This window comes from Phocoena sinus, chromosome 20 (assembly GCF_008692025.1).
Source record: "Phocoena sinus isolate mPhoSin1 chromosome 20, mPhoSin1.pri, whole genome shotgun sequence".
Taxonomy (NCBI): Eukaryota; Metazoa; Chordata; class Mammalia; order Artiodactyla; family Phocoenidae; genus Phocoena; species Phocoena sinus.
The window spans coordinates 53351022-53371153 of record NC_045782.1 but is presented as its reverse complement, the minus strand read 5'-3'; the positions used below and the strand labels follow the sequence as shown (position 1 = coordinate 53371153).

At 51.7% G+C, this 20132-nt stretch overlaps 1 protein-coding gene across 1 annotated transcript; it reads right to left on the bottom strand.

Annotated features, from left to right (window-relative positions):
- Positions 1–9717: 9717 nt before the first annotated feature.
- On the bottom strand, positions 9718–17018 carry CPSF4L (cleavage and polyadenylation specific factor 4 like). The gene is made up of 5 exons (XM_032617667.1): positions 16852–17018; positions 16257–16307; positions 13708–13860; positions 10695–10790; positions 9718–9815 (listed from the first exon to the last, which is right to left on the bottom strand). Exons 1-5 carry the CDS (start codon positions 16952–16954, stop codon positions 9718–9720), a joined length of 501 nt encoding a protein of 166 aa, XP_032473558.1. The 5' UTR covers positions 16955–17018.
- Between the last annotated feature and the right edge of the window lie 3114 nt (positions 17019–20132).

Sequence of the window (20132 nt, the reverse complement as noted above, 5' to 3'; positions counted from 1 at the left end):
GCGGCATGGGGATCTTTCGTTGCGGTGTGTGGGCTTCTCTCTACTTGTGGCACATGGGCTCTAGAGTACGTGGGCTTAGCTGCCCTGTGGCATGTGGGATCTTAGTTTCTCAACCAGGGATCTAACCTGGGCCCCCTGCAGTGGAAGCATGGAGTGCTAACCACTGGACCTCCAGGGAATTCCCTCTAGCATTTATTATTTGTAGAGTTTGATGATGGCCATTCTGACCAGTGTGAGGTGATACCTCATTCTAGTTTCGATTTGCATTTCTCTAATAATTAGCCATGTTGAGCATTTTTCATGTGCCTTTGGCATCTGTATGTGTTCTTTGGAGAAATGTCCATTTAGATCTTCTGCCCATTTTTTGATTGAGTTGTTTATTTTTTGGATATTGAGCTGTTTGTGTATTTTGGAGATTAATCCCTTGTTGGTTGCATCATTTACAAATATTTTCTCCCATTCTGTAGGTTGTCTTTTGTTTATGGTTTCCTTTGCTGTGCAAAAACTTTTAAGTTTAATTAGGTCCCATTTGTTTGTTTATATTTTCATTATTCTATAAGACAGATCCAAAAAGACACTGCTGCAATTTATGTCAAAGAGTGTTCTGCCTATGTTTTCCTCTAGGAGTTTTATAGTATCCAGTTTTACACTTAGGTCTTTAATCTACTTTGAGTTTATTTTTGTGTGTGGTGTTAGAGAATGTTCTAATTTCATTGTTTTATATGTAGCTATCCAGTTTTCCCAGCACCACTTACTGAAGAGATCTTCTCCATTGTATATTCTTGCCTCCTTTGTCATATATTAATTGACCATGGGTGCGTGGGTTTATTTCTGGGCTTTCTGTCGTGTTCCATTGATCTATCTTTCTGCTTTTGTGCCAGTGCCATACTGTTTTGATGACTATAGCTTTATAGTATATTCTGAAGTCAGGGAAGCTGATTCCTCCAGCTCTGTTTTTCTTTCTCAAAATTGCTTTTACTCTTCGGTGCTTTGGCTATCTGGGGTCTTTTGTGTTTCCATTATAAATTGTAAAATTTTTTGTTCTAGCTCTGCGAAAAATGCCACTGGTAATTTGATAGGGATTGCATTGAATCTGTAGATTGCCTTGTCATTTTGACATTATTGTGTGTGTGTGTGTGTGTGTGTGTGTTACGTGGGTCTCTCACCATTGTGGCCTCTCCCGTGGCGGAGCGCAGGCTCAACAGCCATGGCCCACGGTCCCAGCCGCTCCGCAGCACGTGGGATCTTCCCAGACCGTGTCTCCTGCATCGGCAGGCGGACTCCCAACCACTGCGCCACCAGGGAAGCCCCATTTTGACAATATTGATTCTTCCAATATAAGAACATGGTATATATTTCCATCAGTTTGTGTCATGTTTGATTTCTTTCATCAGTGTCTTTTAGTTTTCAGAGTACAGATTTTTTCCTTCCCTAGGTAGGTTTATCCCTAGGTATTTTATTAGGTTGGCCAAAAAGTTCGTTTGGGTTTTTCCGTAACATCTTACCAAACTTCCTGGCCAACCCGATATTATTTTTGATACGATGGTAAATGCGATTGTTTCCTTTATTTCTCTTTCTGATCTTTCATCGTTAGTGTTTAGAAATGCAGATTTCTGTGTATTAATTTTGTATCCTGCAAGTTTACCAAATTCATTCATGAGCTCTAGCAGTTTTTTGTTAGTCTTTAGGATTTTCTGTGTACAGTATCATGTCATCTGCAAACAGTGACAGTTTTACTTCTTTTCCGAATTGGATTCATTTCTTTTTCTACTCTGATTGCAGTGGCTAGTACTTTCAAAACTATGTTGAATGAAAGTGGCAAGAGTGGATATCCTTGCCTTGTTCCTGATCTTAGAGGAAATGCTTTCAGCTTTTCGCCATTGAGTGTGCTGTTAGCTGTGGGTTTGTCACATACGGCCTTTATTATCTTGAAGTAGGTTCCCTCTGTGCCCATTTTCTGGAGAGTTTTTATTGTAAATGGATGTTGCGTTTTATCAAAAGCTGTTTCTGCGTCTATTGGGGTGATCATATGGATTTTATTCTTCAATTTGTTAATGTGCTGTTTCACACTGATTGATTTGCAGATATTGAAAAATCCTTGTATCCCTGGGATAAATGCCACTTGATCATGGTGTATGATCCTTTTAATGTACTGTGGGAGTCAATTTGCTAGTACTTTGTTGAGAATTTTTGCATCTGTGTTCATCAGTGATATTGGCCTGTAATTTTCTTTTTTTGTGGTATCTTTGTCTGGTGTTAGTATCAGGGTGATTGTGGCCTCATTGAATGAGTTTGGAAGTGTTCGTTCCTCTGCAGTTTTTTGGAATAGTTTCAGAAGGATGGTTGTTAACTCGTCTCTAAATGTTCAGTAGAATTCACCTGTGAAGCCATCTGGTCCTGGACTTTTATTTTTGGGGAGTTTTTTAATCACAGATTCAATTTCAGTACTTGTAATTGGCCTGTTCATATTTTGTTTCTTCCTGGTACAGTCTTGGGAGATTGTAACTTTCTAAGAATTTGTCCATTTCTTCTAGGTTGTCCATTTTATTGGCATAGAGTTGCTTGTAGTGGTCTCTTACGTCAGTTGTAACTTCTCCTTTTTCATTTCTAATTTTTTTGGTTTGGGCCCTATCCCTTTTTTTCTTATGAGTTTGGCTAAAGGTTTAGCAATTTTGTTTATCTTTTCAAAGAATCAGCTTTTAGTTTCATTGATCTTTTTGTTTTATTAGTCTATTTATTTCTTCCGTGACCTTTATGATTTCTTTCCTTCTACCTATTTTGTATTTTGTTTGTTCTTTAGTTGCTTTAGGTGTAAGGTTAGGTTGTTTATTTGAGATTTTTCTTGTTTCCTGAGGTGAGCTTGTATCACCATAAACTTCCCTGTTAGAACTGCTTTTGCTGCATCCCATAAGTTTTGGATCCTTGTGTTTTAGGTTTCATTTGTCTCTAGGTGTTTTTTGATTTCCTCAGTGATCCATTGGTTGTTTAGAAGCATATTGTTTAGCCTCCGCATGTTTGTTTCCCGCCTAGAGAAGTTGCTTTAGCATTTGTTGTAAAGCTGGTTTGGTGGTGCCAGTTCTTAAGCTGTTGCTTTCTCTGTCAAATCTAAATGAGAGCCTTGCTGGGTAGAGTAATCTTGGTTTTAGGTTTTTCCCTTTCATCACTTTATATTGTGCCACTCCCTTTTGGCCTGCAGAGTTTCTGCTGAAAAATCAGCTGATAACCTTATGAGAATTTCCTTGTTGCTTTTAATATTTTCTCTTAATCTTTAATTTTTGTCATTTTTATTACTGTGTGTCCCGGCATGTTCCTCCTTCTTCTTCTGGGACCCCTATAATGTGAATGTTGGTGCATTTGATGTTGTCCCAGAGGTCTCTTCGGCTGTCCTCATTTCTTTTCATTCTTTATTCTGTTACACAGCAGTGATCCCCACCATTCTGTCTTCCAGGTCACTTATCCATTCTTCTGCCTCATTTATTCTGCTATTGATTCCTCCTAGTGTATTTTTCATTTCAGTTATTGTATTCTCAACTCTGGTTGTTCTATTTTCTCTGTCTTAAAACTTCTTGTAGCTCCTTGCTCTGCGTGCATTCTTTTCCCAAGTTCTTTGCCTCGGTTCGCAGGCTGCAAGATTGTCGTTTTCTTGCTTCTGGTGTCTGCCCCCAGTGAGTGAGGCTGGTCTAGAGGCTTGTGCAGGCTTCCTGGTGGGAGGGGCCAGTGTCAGCCCTCTGGGTGGGGCAGGGCTGTAACAGGGGGCACGTTGAGAGGTGTCTGTGGGCTCAGGGGGTTTTTAGGCAGCCTGTCTGCTGATGGGTGGGGCTGTGTTCCCTCTGTGTTGGTTGGTTGGTTGGTTGGCCTGAGGCCTCCCAGCACCGGCGCCTGTAGGCTGTTGGGTGGGCCCAGGTGTTGGTGCTAATTACCCAAGCAAGAGGGCTGCCCAGGTAGGTCTGGCCCAGGCTTCTACGAAGTCACTGCTTTCGTCCTGGGTCCTGGTGCTCTGCACCCTGCACCCTCCAAGAGTGGAGTCTCTGTTTCCCTCACTCCTGTGGGGCTCCTGCAGTCAAACCCCGCTGGCTTTCGAAGCCAAATGCTCTAGGGGCTCCTCCACCGCTGCCAGACCCCCAGGCTGGGGAGCCTGATGTGGGGCTCCGAACTCTCACTCTTCTAGGAGGAAGTCTGTGATAAAATTATTCTCCAGTCTCTGGGTCACCCCCCAGGTGGTGTGGGAATTGATTGTGTCACCGTTGCACCCCCTCCTACCATCTCGTTGTGCTTCCTTCTTTGTCTTTGGATGTAGGAGATCTTTTTTGGTAGGTTCCAGTCTTTTTTTAATCAATGTTTGTTCAACAGTTATTTGTGATTTTGGTGTGCTCGTGAGAGGAGGTGAGCTCAAGGTCCTTTCTACTCTGCCATCTTGTCTCTAGTCTGAATGGCTTTCTCCTGCTGGTAAGCCATCAGAATGAAGTGACCAAGTTTAGCAGGGCCTTGATCTCTGATATCTCCCAGTCTGTTTCTGTTCCAACCGAAATAGCATTTTCAGTTGTAGGTACCAACATATTTAACATCACCTAAGGAATAGTTACTCTTCAGTTTCTGTTGTGGAATGTACTTAATTATCTTTTTTCTGGGCTTCCAGTGCGAATGTCTGTGTAAACTATCTTTGTGACCTTGAGCAAGTGACTTAACCTCTCTGTGCCTTGGTGTCCTCACCTGGTGTTTGGCAGAGATGCTTTGCAGCTGTACGTTGAGAGAGAAACAGCAGTCGACAGCCCCAGACCAGCTCCACCTTGACCCCAGGAATGTGCCTGTGCACATGAGCTGAGCATTGATTCTTAAAATGATGTGGGTGACTTTGAAAAAGCCGTCTGAAGTTTGTCCAGATTCTGGAATTATTTGATTACGTCCACAAAGTAACAGGGAAAGGTTTCCCTATCTACGCATTGCTGCCATCTGAGGTAGGGAAATCCTTGACGACCTTTTATCGAGTCTTTTAATGATTTCTTAGTAGTGTTCAAAATAGTTTGAGAGTTAAGGTCAGCTGATAACTGATTCGTTTCTTAGATTCAGATCTAAACAAACGCAGCATGATCCAGGGATATGCCTCTTGGCTCCAGTTCGCAATATTGTAAACTTGCCTTACGAGGATGCATTTGTTGTTCCTACTACGACGTAAGTTTGTTTGCACAGCCAGGCCCACCCATTTATGTGATCTGGCAGATTCCAGGCTTCCTTAGGAAGACTAGAGGTTCTTTTCAAAGCTGGAGCTGTCCATGAGTGAGGCTCTGCTCCATGCAAAGCCAGTGTGCTTCAGCCAGGAGAGAGGAGCTCGTGTCTCCACAAAGCCAGGAGAGAAGTCTGGAATGCTCTTACCATGCTGTTCTGTTTTAAACAGCCTCCTACATTCTGTCTCTTAAATTGTGCTTCACATCTTCCCTGGCACTGGTGGGAGCTTCCCTGGGTAAACAGCAGTGCTTAGATTCTGCTTCCAGGGCAGCCGCGTGCCTTCCCAAACACGGCTTCCAGCAATGTGTGTAGCAGCCTGAGAATTCCCATCCACCCTGCAGAAGAGTTAACGGTGGTACCCAGGCTTCTCTCCATCCTCGAAGATTTACCGGGAAGGTTCGGTTACTGGAGGCTGCAAACATTCACAGGCACGTCTGGACACCCTGCTGTAACGCTCATGGTCTGTGTAAGGTGGGTTATCTCTGCTACCTACTTGAGTTTAATCCTGAGTGATGATACCTGAAACACTGCCTTTTTTCTATATATATTAAAATATTCAGCTATTAAGAATAAATCATTTTGTATTATCAGTGAAGTGTTTTATACTTTATGGGAAGCCCTATCTGCTGCTACTATTTCTTTCGGTCCTGTTTTTCCTGATTTACGGATTATCCAGTTACTCTCAGTACCTGCTCCCCCCCCACCCCCGCCATGTTCGTCCTACATATTACTGTTACCACTCTTCATAACAAAAATATGTTCAAAAAATATTCCTCTATTCTGGTTATTTGCCTCTCCCAGACACTTACCTGTGAAATGGGTAGTAGGTGTGTCCTTGGGCAAGCTATCTGACTTAAGTGGAGCCTCCTTGGTCCGGACTGTAAAATGGGGATGATTATACCTACTTTGCAGAGATTTGGTTGAATTAAAAGTCTTGCATCTGTTAATTCCAGCGAAGTATCACACATAATAGGAATGAAATAACAGCTTTTCTAACACCTCTCGTGGCCTCTTATTTCGTTCACATCCTGAACTTGAACTAAGCAAGAGAGGCCCCACCACAATCCATGCGAAAATCCAGCTACCACCTGGGTGCTCACTTTTGTCAGCCCAGCTCCGTGCAGCCTTCTTTACCGGCAGTCTCTCGTGAGGCCAGAGCTGCCACCACACTCGTTTTCTAGAATGAGGGAGCAGACTCGAGGAGGTTAACTTGCCTGCATGGCTGTGTAGGGCTTGTCACATAGCAGCCCAGGGTGGAGCTGGCGTTCAGACCCCCAAATCTGTCTCCAGGGCCAGCTATCCTCTTAGCCTCGGCCTCACCCTCCCGCTCCAGGCCGGATAAGGCAGCTGCCTCCATCTGCCAGAGGTGGGGAGCCTGGTCCTACCGTGCACTGTATGTTGTCCCTCTTTTCTCCATTCCTCCAAAAGGTGCAGCCTTGCCTCCCTGCTCCTTTCCCCATGGATTAAGTTGCATTGCGGTTTGACTCAGACAGTGACCGAGACCACACGGCATTCACTGACCCATGTCACTTCCTTACGTCCCCGGGATAAGCCTCACTCTCCCTGTAATTCCTTACAGAAGGCATGCACAGAATCTCGTCTTACACTTAGGGACGCCATACAGGGAAGCAGCTGTCATGCTAAAGAAACCACTTGATGTAATTGTTCGTTTACAGCAGCAGCTGAGGCCGTGTGCACAGGAAGGCCACGTGCCGCCCAGAACTGTCGGCGGCAGGACGGGAGCTGAGCGCAGGACAGTGACTGTTTCCCATATACTCGAGCTCTTGGTTTTACTTACATTGTGCTCCCCCGTTCTATGAATACCTCGTTCCTGCCACACTCAGTCAGCCTCCACTCCTGCTATATCTTCAGTAGCTCGTTCACGTACAGAAGAGGAAATTGAAACACAGCAGGCTGCTTCTGCACCTCCTTTCCTGGTTAGGCAGGCAGTGGGCTAGCTGAGAACAGAATCCCCTAGGATGGCCTTTGGGCGTCTTCACTAGAAGGTCCTTCAGTTCCCCCGACCGACCAGGGGTATTTTTTGGTAACTTCTACCAGTTGACTCTTACTGGCATAATGGCTCATTTTTCAACACTACAAGAGAAAAAGTTAATGGTGTGACTTTTAGTACATTCAAATCCTAAGAGAAAAATCCTAAATTGTCTGGGGCACCCTAGGAGCTGGTTAGCTGGCTTTCTGAGGAACGTGATGGATTCTGCTCATAAATGAGCAGAATTTCTGGCCTGAAAAAGGCCTTGAGGTTCAAGCCCCATCATCACTAACCCAAAGAACAGAGCTGTGGATGCGTGAAGACCAGAAAATCCATCGTGTGAGGAAAGCAAGGCCTGATAGTACAATTCTCTTGCAGACTAGAGAAGGCAAAGGTCAGGACAGTTCAGAGGCCGTCTCATGAGTGTAAAACATGATTTTCTTCCTGAGGAACCAGAAGATAACAACCAAGGAATGTAAGGTGTGACATTCCCTTCCTTACCAAGCCGCCCCTTACCAAGACTGTGCCAAGTCTTAAGGCTATTATGTATAAATAACTCAAGGGATCGTCAGATAGCAAAATAGTGCATGAAAGATGTTTAACTTATTAGCCTTTTAAAGAAATAAACAGTCTTGTCTGGCAGGAAATGCAAATAAGATTAGGTTACTGAGACCTTAAAATTGGAACAATTTGGTCTCCCAGCTAAATTCCCCCAATTCTCTCTTAATTTGCACTCCTAAACCTCAGTCCGATTTTATCTTGCTAATCACCCCTCGTCTTGCCCTCAACAGAGCAGTAGCCCAGCTCATCACCACTCACCCTGTAACATGGGCCCTCTTCCAGGGCCCTGAGCCCCAGGCAGTAAGTGACCGGGGGTTCCTGGGGCTTCATCTGAGGGTGGAGAAGCAGACACTCTTTCGGGGAAGGGGGCCTGTGAGGTTCCCAGGCAGAAGCAGGAGGTGCGGAACCCACTGGCCGGATGACAAGCTGCAGAGAAAGTGAAGCCAAAAGGAAACATTTATAGACACTCCCTGTGTAGAAAGAGGGCAGGGACTCCGGCCAGGCGTTCAGACTGAAACCAGGTTGCGAAATGCCTTCGTTTACACCTTAATTGCCGAAAGCGTACCTTTTGATGGACGTTGGCAATGGGCTTGTGAATTCCCCAGTGTTGACGATCGCCTCCCACCCGCTGTCAGCGATCCCACTGGGAACCAGCAGGGGTCGCCCTCCTCACGTGCCAGTGCCATCCCAGCCTAGGGCTGTGTACAGAACCCCTAATTAGCAAGAGCTCGGTTGCTCCCCCCAGCGTTCGTGCTCCCTCTTTCGCCTCTGTCAGACTTTACTGGCAGGCCAGCATGCAGACATCCCCACCGGGACCAGCAAGCTTTTTCTGCAGGAGCCCAAACAGTAAATATTTTCAACTTTGCGGGCCATCTGGTCTCTGCCGGAGCTACGCAACTCTGCCATCGTAAGCATGAGAACAGTCAGTATGTAAATGATGAGCTTGGTCCTGTTCCAGTGAAACTATTTATGAGCACTGGAATTTTCATTTCCACACATCGCAAAATGTTACTTTGGATTTTTCTGTCACCACCTTTAAGAAGTCATTTTTAGGTCCCAGGCTGTACAGAAACAGGCAAAAGGCCAGATCTGACCCCACAGGCTGTGGCTTGCTGACCCGGGATGGAGGCTCTCATATCAAGACTTGATATCAGTGGGAGGCAGATCTGTTCCCATAGGGACCAGGCACAACCAGGATGGCCCTGATTCAGAACAACTCTGGACCACGGGTCCTCAGCTAGACCCCAGGTTCTTGAATAAAAACCACACCTGTATTCCGCAGCTAAGGAGAAGGAAAGCCTCAGGGTCCGAGGGGGTCTGGGAGGAGCGACCCCGTATGTGTGCCTTTCCCAGGATCCGGGGAGCAGATGGTGTGAGAGTGAGTGCATCTGGGAAGAGTGCAGGGCTGGGGAGCAAGGGTTCCCCAGGGAACCGCGCAGTAAAGGGGTGAGTCACATCTGCCCCCCTCCTACCTGCACTCACCTTCAGGTAACTTGGGTTGAATAAAAGATTCATCTTGGGGCTGAGGGAGGCATGGAGAGACATAGTTACAGCCGGGCTGTAGGCACCGCCCAAACTCACTGCTCATTAACATGTCCTGCACCAGCCTGAGGCAGGTTTTCTGTTCTCAGAGCCCCACAGGGAAGGAGCCGGCACCCCAGCCAGGGAGAATTGCAGAGGATGGGGGTGGCGGGTAGGTGTTGAATGTCTCTACTCCTGTTTCTAAGAGCTATACACCCATCCCCAGCAATGGATAGGCACTAACAGGATGGGTTAGAGTTCAGTGCAGCCGACAGCACCAGGAGGGGTGGGCGTGGGGTAGGCGAGAACACCGTGGGTAGGTGCTCGCCGGACACTTCACTCCCCACCCCAGGCCAGTGAAGGTACAGAAGGATCTAGGTCTAGAAGCCAAAGAGTGGGCCCAGCACTCGGGGGAGTCACACTTACTGTGCAAATTGGCATTTGGGTCCCTCAGGGCAGAAGCCAGCTGAGTAGTTAATACACATTATTCTGCGGACGTGGCGATATTTACACAGGGGACCTGCTGGGCAAAGAAAAAACAGCTAGAAGGATCTTTAGCTAGTGGGGGAAACACACATGTCGAAGCTTACCGGCAAGGGGAAGCACCAACTTCCTAGCCACATGACTGAGATGGGAAAGGGCACCTCAGAATGTGTGGGAGTAGGTGTCAGCTGGCCAGGCCTGAAACAGTAGCGTCAGAAGTGTCCCTAACGCGCTGTCTTGGAGGACGTCCATGGATGTGGGCTATAACATGCTTTTATTTATTTAGCTGTAGCAGGTTTGGCTGAGCAAAGGCCAACCAATCACACATCTTACTAATCCTCCTTCAGCCTCCCTCCCCTAAAATCCTCCCCGAACCGGGGCTGCCAGGAGCTCAGTAAGAACAACACACCTAGATACCGGAAAAGAAAGGACGGCGGTGCTCAGAGCACGGAGACTCCAACGGGGGCCCTGCCTCCGAACTTTGGCCAGATAGGGACAGTGAAGTGTATTTACGTGACACCCAGATGGGAAGGAACAGAGAAGGAACAGAGAAATGTCTCCTATGGGTCAGACCCGATGCGCAGGGCTGCCCGAGGGGTCCTACTTCCACCCGGCCCCACGGCCCTCAGGGGAGCTGGTCCCCTTTTCATATTTGTTCAAGGTTACAAAGTCAATACATTCTGAAGCCATTGGGATTTGAACCGCAGTGAGCCTGCTCCAAGAAGCCCACCATGTACTGCAGAGGGTTTCTACTGCAGGGAGGCTGGGGGGAGCTACAGAGAGGCCTGCTGTGGGATTTCAACCTGGGGCAGACCACAGGCCGCATCAGGAATGTGCATCCTTCCCCTGCCTGGAGACTCCCCCCAAGTCCTGCTCCCCCATGTCCCCTAGAGCCCCCTTTCTGTCAGGGCCTCACCATCCTTGCAGAAACCTTGGTCATACCACGGACAGTCCCGGGTCTTGAAGGCCGGCTTCACATGGAGAAAGGGACATTCCTTGTTGCTGCAGTCACCTGAAAATCCCAGAGTTCTTTGTGCATAAGCGGGTTCGTGTTTGCAGTCACTTCCGCCCTCCCGGAACAAGACTGACCCTGCCCCTTGCGTATAAGCCACTTCTCTGCCTTCTGGTGGTCAGCAGCTTTTTGAGGACAGCAAGATATTTCTAAACCTTCCTGCAACCTAAGAAAGGCGGATCGCAACCATACTGGCTAAGCGGGACTTGGGTGTGAATACACACATCTGCAAGAGTTGGGGCAGGGCCAGATATCCGGAGGTATTAGAGGCTACTTGGGAGGAAGGAACGAGGAGAGATGGGGAAGGGGAGACCCAGAGCCAGCAGCTTGAGGTCCAGGAAGGCACAGATGCTGCGTGAAGGTGTTGCCATGCACGTGGCTAAAGCTTCATCTCTATGATGAAACCTACATGGCTTCCAGAGTAAAGGGGTACAGTTCTTTCTGGGGGAAATGCCAAGAAGAGCAGAGCACTGCTTCAAAGCTGGCACAGGGATTAAGATAAATGCAACACAGAGGGACACCTGTAGTTTCGCAAAAACTGTGCCATAACCTAGTCTGTGTATTAGACCAAGACCCCGGGCTCCTAGGAGGAGGCAGCCCTGTTTGCATAGACCACAGGAGTTAGGGAGGGAGTCTAAGCACTCTTAGCTTCCCCTTAGGGACCCAGGGGCTCTGAAGGAACCAAGGGGGAAGATTCAGCCCTGTTTTCACCTCATTCATCACCTCATCACATTAATTAATTAATCAAAGCCTACAACTTAGCGCTTTTCAGAGCCAAAAGGAACACCATAGTGTCAATTCCACTGGTTTCCAAGCAGCTCCAAAGAGATCTATTTTTTACATTGGGCTTGTGCAAAGCAAGGTTCCACCTGAACCTTCAAGGGTACCGCTCCTTCCCCAGAGTTTCAACCCCACTCTTACCCAGTTCTCTCACTTCACAAACCAGGTCTCTCGGCCAGCAGGTGGCACCGCACCCCACCCGCCCGTCTGCCTGTCAGAGCCCCCTGCCCAAGGTACCTTTGGGATGAGCACATCCCAGAGCAGAACCAAAGCCCCCGGGATTCCTAGCTCCTTTCAACTGCTCTTTCCCACTCCTACATCTCCCCAACAATTTTTTTTTTTTTCAGGCTCCGCGACCATGGCTCACGGGCCCAGCCGCTCCGCGGCATGTGGGATCTTCCTGGAGCGGGGCACAAACCCATGTCCCCTGCATCGGCAGGCGGACTCTCAACCACTGCGCCACCAGGGAAGCCCATCCCCAACAATATTTTTTAAGTAAAACGATTTACTTCCAATGAGAACTGTAATTATGCTTTGATATTAGAAAAAGGTATTCATTCATTTACTCCAAGAGCAAAAAACACGGGTTACCTATTGTAACCACCAGTGTATACGTCCGCCCTCACAGTAGGGATTATTTGAGAGCAGAGCGGACCTAGTTCTATTCCCGTATCCATGTCCAGCACGTCCCCAATCCCCAAAAGAAAGCCAACCAAGGTTTTTGAAAGAATAAAGTGGCATTTTAAATTAAGAGCTTTTCAGGTGACGCGACCAAGGGGGGACCAGGCTTCATATACACTTTGTCCTTTCTTACAAGGGACACATGCGGGCAACCCTCATGAATTGCCACCGCCAGGTCTCAAGTCCAAGGAGAAGGCAGGAAACAGAATTTGAGCCTGGGGACTTCCCTGGCGGCGCAGTGGTTGACAGTCCGCCTGCCGATGCAGGGGACACGGGCTCGTGCCCAGGTCCAGGAAGATCCCACATGCCGCGGAGCGGCTGGGCCCGTGAGCCATGGCCGCCGAGCCTGCGCGTCCGGAGCCTGTGCTCCACAACGGGAGAGGCCACAACAGTGAGAGGCCCGCATACCGCAAAAAAAAAAAAAAATAGAATTTGAGCCTGGGGGAAGAAGCTCTTACTGACCTTGGGGGGTGGGGTACCTTCTTCCTGGATACCCAGGAATGCCCCCCCATGAACACTAATGAGGAACAGCTGCCCACAGCCCCCCGACGTTTCCAAGCCAAGCCGCCTCAGTCAGAGGTGTCCCTGGAGGCTGGCCCAGCTCTCCCTCCAAGTCCCTCTTCGGAATACAGTTTGAAAACTACTAGACTAGATCATCCTTAAGGCTCCTTCCAGCTCTGAAAAGCACTGAACTGTAAAAGTTTATGGAGCAAGATAAGACCTGAAACACATGCACAGATCCCGTTCTTAAACCAGCAGTGGCTTCCCGCTACGTAGCCCCTCAGATGACAAAAGACTTGAGTCAGAGGGGGATGACATGCGGGTCCAGACCTGACCACACAAGGTCATTTCAGGGGCCAAACTTCTGAAGCTCGCGAGCTCCCGTTTACAGGGACTTTCTATTGCCAATCAGTGATGCCAGTTTTCCATTTCCCGAAGCGATGTAAAGTTTTCTTCTAAAAGAGGAGTTAAAAATAGCAAGACGGTCGAAAGAGGAGGCGATGGTGCGCGTCGATGGGGCAGGTGCTTTGTGGAGACCTGGAGCACCGTGAAAGTGCCTTCTGTTTGGGAAACGCTGGCTCCGACCCACCCCAGCCCATCCCGGGGCTTGAGAGAGGGCCTGTCCAAGGCTCGTTTCCAGACAGCCCGTCTGGGTGCGTGATTAGCCAGGAGTGGACCACGGAGGGCAACAATTCAGCCTTTGATTCCAGCCCTCTCCCTCCCCCGGCGGGACCGGCTGCGTGTGCCCGAGCCTGCTGGGGCAGTGAAGCAGGGCTCAGAGGACAGTTCCAATTTTTCTAGGGGGTTGGAGAAGCAGGGCCCCCGCGGCCTGGTCTGCCCACCTGGGACACGCGAGGCCTCCTTTGGGGGCCCCTCCCCGACTTCATCCCATCCCTCGGCCCCCACTGCTACCCTCCGGGGTGGGGGTCGGGCACCAGGAAGGGGCATTACCGACCGAACTTGGAGTAGAAGTAGCACACGGGCATCCTGGTGACGTCGTACTGGTGCAGGAACTTGCACTGGTCGCCCTTCTTGCACAGCCCCCGGAGCCAGTGCTTACACACCACCATCTTCTCCCCTCGGTCGTGCCGGAAGGGGCACAGCTTCCCTGGGGACACCAGAGCACCCAGCTGGGGGTCCCCGCTCACCTAGAGCCTGAGCCCAGCTCACCCCTGGAAGGAAGCGCCACTGCCCCTTCCCCTGGAGCCTGGGGGACGCTAGAATTGGGGGCCAGACATGGCTTAAAACACAGCTTCAAAGCCCTCTCTGCCTGGCATAGTGCCCTGGCCCTTCTCGAACCCCGGGGAGCCCCCAGGCTGTCAGGACACCTTCTGCAGCACCTTCCACACCCCTCCCCTCCGGCCTGACGGGGTGCTCCTACCAGACAGCAGAGCCCTGGTTTCCAGCCCTGGTCTCCCTAGCCGCCACCCATCCTAGCAAGGTGCCAGCACAAAGTGAGGCTCATAAAGGACCTGTTGAATTCACGTCTTAAAAAACCAAATGGGGCTTCCCTGGTGGCGCAGTGGTTGAGAGTCCGCCTGCCGATGCAGGGGATGCGGGTTCGCACCCCGGTCTGGGAAGATCCCACATGCCGCGGAGCAACTAAGCCCGTGCGCCACAACTACTGAGCCTGCGCTCTAGAGCCTGTGCTCCGCAACGGGAGAGGCCACAACAGTGAAAGGCCCGCGTACCGCAAAAAAAAAAAAACAAACGTTCTGTTTCCTGATTCCAGAGATCTAACATGGTGACGTAGGAGCCAGCTTGGTAACAATTCAGAAGGAACTGGAAATGCTACATTTCACCCTTTGTCATCTTCACTCAGGTGGTCTTGCTGTCGGCAGGAAGGACACCCCTCGGTTTCTTAGCAGGACCCGTCTCGTGCTTGGCCACCTCTCCGATAGAATTTGTGGGGTGCTGGGGAGGTGTTCTTCTTAAATAGCCTTACCCTCCAGCCCTGGCCATTGGCTTGCCTGGGTCTGACCTTCCAGACCTAAGAACAGTTTTATTTCTTTGCAAGAGGGTATCTCTGTGAACCACTGTTCTAGAGACTGGATGGACCAAGCTGAGGAGACAGGACCCCAGGAGGCATCACTAGTCCTGGCTTCACAAAGCCTGGAGTGGCCAACAAGCTCATTTCCCTCCTCACCCCATCGTCCAGGGCTGCCCCAAACACGGACGAGGCATGTGGCAAAAATGGCCCCAGGTCCCCCCTGTGCCTGGGCCCCTCCTGGCCTCCCAGCTTCCCAAGAACAAAATCACTTGGATCCCAAAAGCAGGTCCTAAACTCATTCAGAGTTTCTTAACCTGGATCTCTAGGGGGGACTGGAGACCCCCAAATTGGAGGCAAGACTGCTGGGGGCAACTGGGTTTCCATCGGAAGAGCCCGTGAGTGGTTCAGGAGGCAGAAGCAAAGCTGAGAGCCGCTGCTTTTCAGTCAGGTACCCCACACCCCCCGAAGCGCTGCTTTTGGGGAGAAGGGTTTGGAAGAGCAGTTTTTCTGTTTTGTTTTGTTCTTTTGGCCACGCCACGTAGCATGAGGGATCTTAGTTCCCCGACCAGGGATCAAACCCACGCCCCCTGCGTTGGGAGCTCGGAGTCTTAACCACTGGACCGCCAGGGAAGTCCCCACGGAAGAGCATATTGTCGAGCCACGTTGGGATGGGGGAGAAATAAGGATGCTTGTTGTAGCATCTCAGAGACTGTGGCCAGAGCTTTCTTAGGACACAAGAAATGGATGCAGGGACTTCCTGGTGGCGCAGTGGTTAAGAATCCACCTGCCAATGCAGGGGACACGAGTTCGAGCCCTGGTCAGGGAAGATCCCACATGCCGCGGAGCAGCTAAGCCCGTGCGCCACAACTACTGAGCCTGCGCTCTAGAGCCCGCGTGCCACAACTACTGAAGCCCGCGCGCCTAGAGCCCGTGCTCCGCAACAAGAGAAGCCACCAAAATGAGACGCCCGCGCACCGCAACAGAGTAGCCCCCGCTCGCCACAACTACAGAAAACCTGCGTGCAGCAACGAAGACCCAACGCAGCCAAAAATAAACTTATTAAAAAAAAAAAAAAGAAAGGAACTGGATGGAACGTCTGAGCAGGTCCCAAATTAATTCGGAGGACAAGAGTAGGGGGAAGGAAAGCACTCCCCCCGCTGGGGGAAAATAAATAAGTCGGAGGCCTCCTGGGAGCACACAGCTGACACCCACAAACAATCCCACCTCCAGCAAGGCAGAAAGAAGGGAATGTCTCCTTCAGGGCAGCCCTGCCCGCCCTAATCAGTGCTAGTGAATCAGGGAAATGCTAGGGGGGTGGGGGAGGGTAGGCTTCTGGACGGAGCCCCCAACTTGCCCTTTGCCTACTTTTTATAAGACTAAAATTTTGCCCCGTCCCACCTTCCCCTCCCCAGGTGCAAATCCAACACCCTATTCCAGGCCAAGCTGAACCCCGTGTGGCCTAGACAGCCCCCGCTGCCACCCACCCCCGGCCCCAGCCCCACCTGCTGACCCACCTTTCTCGCAGAGCCCTTTAGTGAAGAAGTTGCACACAGCTGAGCTGGACTCTGGAAGGAGAAGAAGGCAAAGGAGGGGGGTAGCTTCTCCAGAGGCTGTGGCTGTCAAAGGGCCCTCACCCCTCCAGCAGCAAGTCTCCCTTCTACCCACCAAGGCTTGGGCCTGGGGGTCCTCAAGTCCTGGCCCTTGGGTTGCCGGCCTCAGGAACCAGCCTTCAGCCTCCACACCTAAGCCCCCCCAACTCTGAAACGGAGGTGCTGGAAGGGCCCAAGGCCAGCCTGGGAGCTTGGGAGGCTTCTTCCCAACTTCTTTCAATTTACCTCTCTTGGGTCTGCTTGCCCAGAAGCCAGCCCCATTTTTTTTTTTTTTTTGGAGTCCTGGAAAGGATGTAAGAGGGGGGCCTGAGAAGCGAGGGGCTAAGCTGGGGCTCCCAGATGGCGGGCCCAAGCCCCCCTGCTCCTCCCTGGCGAGCGGCAGAGAGAAGGGGCCGCCCCATCAGGGAGCCAAGCAGAGGGGCCTGCAGAGAAGGCTGGGGGTGGGGCGGGGAGGGAGGGAGAGGGCAGGGGGGGCAGCGGGGTCCCCGTCCTCACTCACTGTCCATGCCCTGGAAAGGCAGGAGTCCAGTGCCCTTCTGCATCTCTACATCCTTCTCGAAGGTGAAAGTGATCTGCTCCAGCCCTGCAATGACCTCCTGCATCCTCTCTCTCCTGCTGGGGCTACTAAAAGTTGCTCAAGCCGCCCGCAGATGGGCCTAATATAGCTCATCAGAGGCCCTTAAGGGGCCAGGCTCTGATGCGGAACCCCATCTCCCCGGCTGACTGCCGAGCTCTACTCCCCAGGCACAGCTAGACAGGCGTTACCTGATGCAGGTGCAGACGCCCCAGGGCCCCAGTCCCCTACACCTGTACCTAAGTCCCACTCTCAATGCGCGCTGCTGGGGAAGGATGAACAAAGCCCCACACGCTGCTTAACTCTACATGTTCTCAAAGACGCCTATGCAGACGTTACCAAGCCCGCGTTCGTACTTTTTTTTCTTTTCTTTTTTTTTTTTTTGCGGTACGCGGGCCTCTCAGCGCTGCGGCCTCTCCCGTTGCGGAGCACAGGCTCCGGACGCGCAGGCTCAGCGGCCACGGCTCACGGGCCCAGCCGCTCCGCGGCATGTGGGATCTTCCCGGACCGGGGCACGAACCCGTGTGCCCTGAGCGTACTTTTAATGTAAAGACACAGCCACAGGTGAGCTGCGAGGAGAGTTGCACAACCCAGCCCCGGCGAGGCTGCGCTGAGTCTTCTGGATTCGCGCGAGCTGGCGCCTGGGAGCCGGAGGGCCTGGGGGCGGGGCGAGCGGTGCAGAAGGAGGGAGCCCCCCTCGGCCCCCGCATTTCCCTTCAATCAGGCCCCAGCCCACCCCTCCGTCTGGGACTCCTGACGCCCCTCCTCTGGCCTGAGTGACAAGCCAGAGTGACCTCTTCACGGGAGAGAGGGAAAAGGACCGACTCCAGAGGACTCGGAAACAGCGGGATGAATAGCGCTTTGTTTACCACGCACACGATCCCGTGCTGGGCCGGGGGGTGGGGAGGAGGTGAGACCAACCGGAGGCCGCGGCCTCGCAGCCCGGGCTCCACCCGCCACCCCGGCGCCTCCCACCCCTGAGAAAGTGCTTTGTAAACGAAATCTCTGTGCAAATGTTGTTTTATCATCATTACACCACCCCTGCCCCCAAGGCTGGGGACGTCGGAAAAGGCTTTCCAAAGAGCATCTGCGGGCTCTAACTGGGGCAGGCTTCCCCCTCCCCCTGCTCTGGCCCCCAGCAGGCCTTCCCTGCCGACCGAGCTGAGGTTTCAGAGTTGCTGGGGGGCGATGCCCACAATCCAAGCGCCCTCCTTCCTGGACGCAGCAGGGCGAGGCGGGCCGCGCCCTGTAGGCCTGCGGCCGGGCCAGCAAGAGGGGGCCTGCTGGCTTTTGTTTCCGCCTGGCTGTGGCTCCCACACTCGTTCTTTTGAACCCTGGATCAGGAAAGAAGACGGCCGGCCGGAGAGATAGACACCTGGAGCCCAGGCGGGGCTGGGAGGGGCAGGGAAGGGATCCCAGAATCTCCCGAAGCTGGGAGCTCCCTCCAACTGCACCCCAGGGAGGCAGAGGGGCAGAGGGTCCCTGGGGTAGGCAGCCTTGCTTCTTCGGCCCTTTTCAGGTACATTGATTAGTCTCCAAAACACCTTCATCTGTGGACACGGGCTCATGTCAGGCTCCTTCCCGCCAACCTGGCAGGGGGCAGCTACGTGAGAGCATGGAGGCCCAGCAAGGCCAAGGGCACGTGGTTGGGAAGGTGATAATGATGATAAGTCAAACCCAGGTCTCTTGGTGATTTCCTTCCATAAACATCCCAGAGCATCTCTGTGCCAGGAACCGGGGACCCCAAAACAAAGGACTGTGTCTCTCCCTTCAGGGATGGCCCAGTCAAGTGGGGGAGACTTTCACCAGCACGGTTGTACCACGGCAGGTGTTGGTAGCAGAGGGACAAATGCCGAGAGGGGAGCTCATTGTGCAGGGGCAGGGACGGGTGGCGGGGAGGGCTCTCGGAGGAGAGACGGGCGGCAGTGTTGCGGAGGAGGGGCCAGAGGTGTGGAAGCAAGGGGCCACGAAGCAACGTGGCAGGGCGGGGGCACGGGCAAGGGTTTGGTTCGGTCGAAGCGTGGGTTTAGAGAAGGGCAGTGTGGGGACAAGACTTGGAGAAGGAAGTAAGGCCTCGAAGCCAGAGTGCCTTTCAGGGCTCGGTTATTATCACGAAGCCAGTGGGGAGCCCCTGTGGGGCTAGGAGAGCAGCACACAGCACCCTGAAGAATGGAGTGTGGGGAGACCACTTAGTGATGATAAAAAATAAGAATTATAGCCCCGGAGACATCAGCGGAGGTGCCTCTCAGCACCTTGGTGGCCCGTAGAGTTCATCAGGAGGGCGGAGAAGGAAGGAGGCCCCGTGGAGACCCCGCCCTCCATCCACACCCAACCTGGCAGCTCCCCTCCACGCCCAACCTGGCAGCTCCCCTCCTCTCCCAGCCAGGGTCCCACGCCCAACGCGGGCTCCCGTCCCAGAAGGTATGCACAGGGTGTGGCATGCAGGGACTCCCTCCTCCTGCTACCTCACTGTTTATTTGCCATAGAGTTGCAGCGTCTTGCGTGCATTTTTTTTTTTTTTTTTTTTGGCTGCATTGGGTCTTGGTTGCTGCGCTCAGGCTTTCTCTAGTTGCGGCGAGTGGGCCCACATGCATGGTTTTTGCTTCCCCAAAATACCTTCTGTAGTGGGTTGACTTGTCTCCCCCAGGATGATACACCAAGTCCTGACCCCTGGTACCTGTGAACATGACCTTATTTGGAAACTGGGTCTTTGCAGATGCAATTAAGTTAAGGATCTCAAGGTGAGATCATCCTGGAATTCTGGTGAGTCCTGAACCCGTGACTGGTGCCCTTATAAGAGAAAAGACAGGGAGATCGGAGACGCTGAGATACAGAAGAGCCCCAGAGGAGAAGCCTCGCAAAGATGGGAGGAGACTGGAGGTGTAGAGCTACCGAGGGACCCCACAGGCCGCTACCGAGGCCGCCCTCACCAGAAGCCAGGAGAGAGGCACAGGCCACTCCTCCCTCAGAGCCTCAGAAGGGGGACTTCCCTGGTGGTCCAGTGGCTAAGACGCCACGCTCCCAATGCAGGGGGCCGGGCTTTGATCCCTGGTCAGGGAACTAGATCCCACGTGCCGCAACTGAGAGTCTGCGTGCCGCAACTAAACATCCCGCACGCGGGCAATGAAGATCCCGCATGCTGCAACTGAGACCCAGCGCAGCCAAATAAATATTAAAAAAAAAAAAAAAGAGGCTCTAGAAGACAC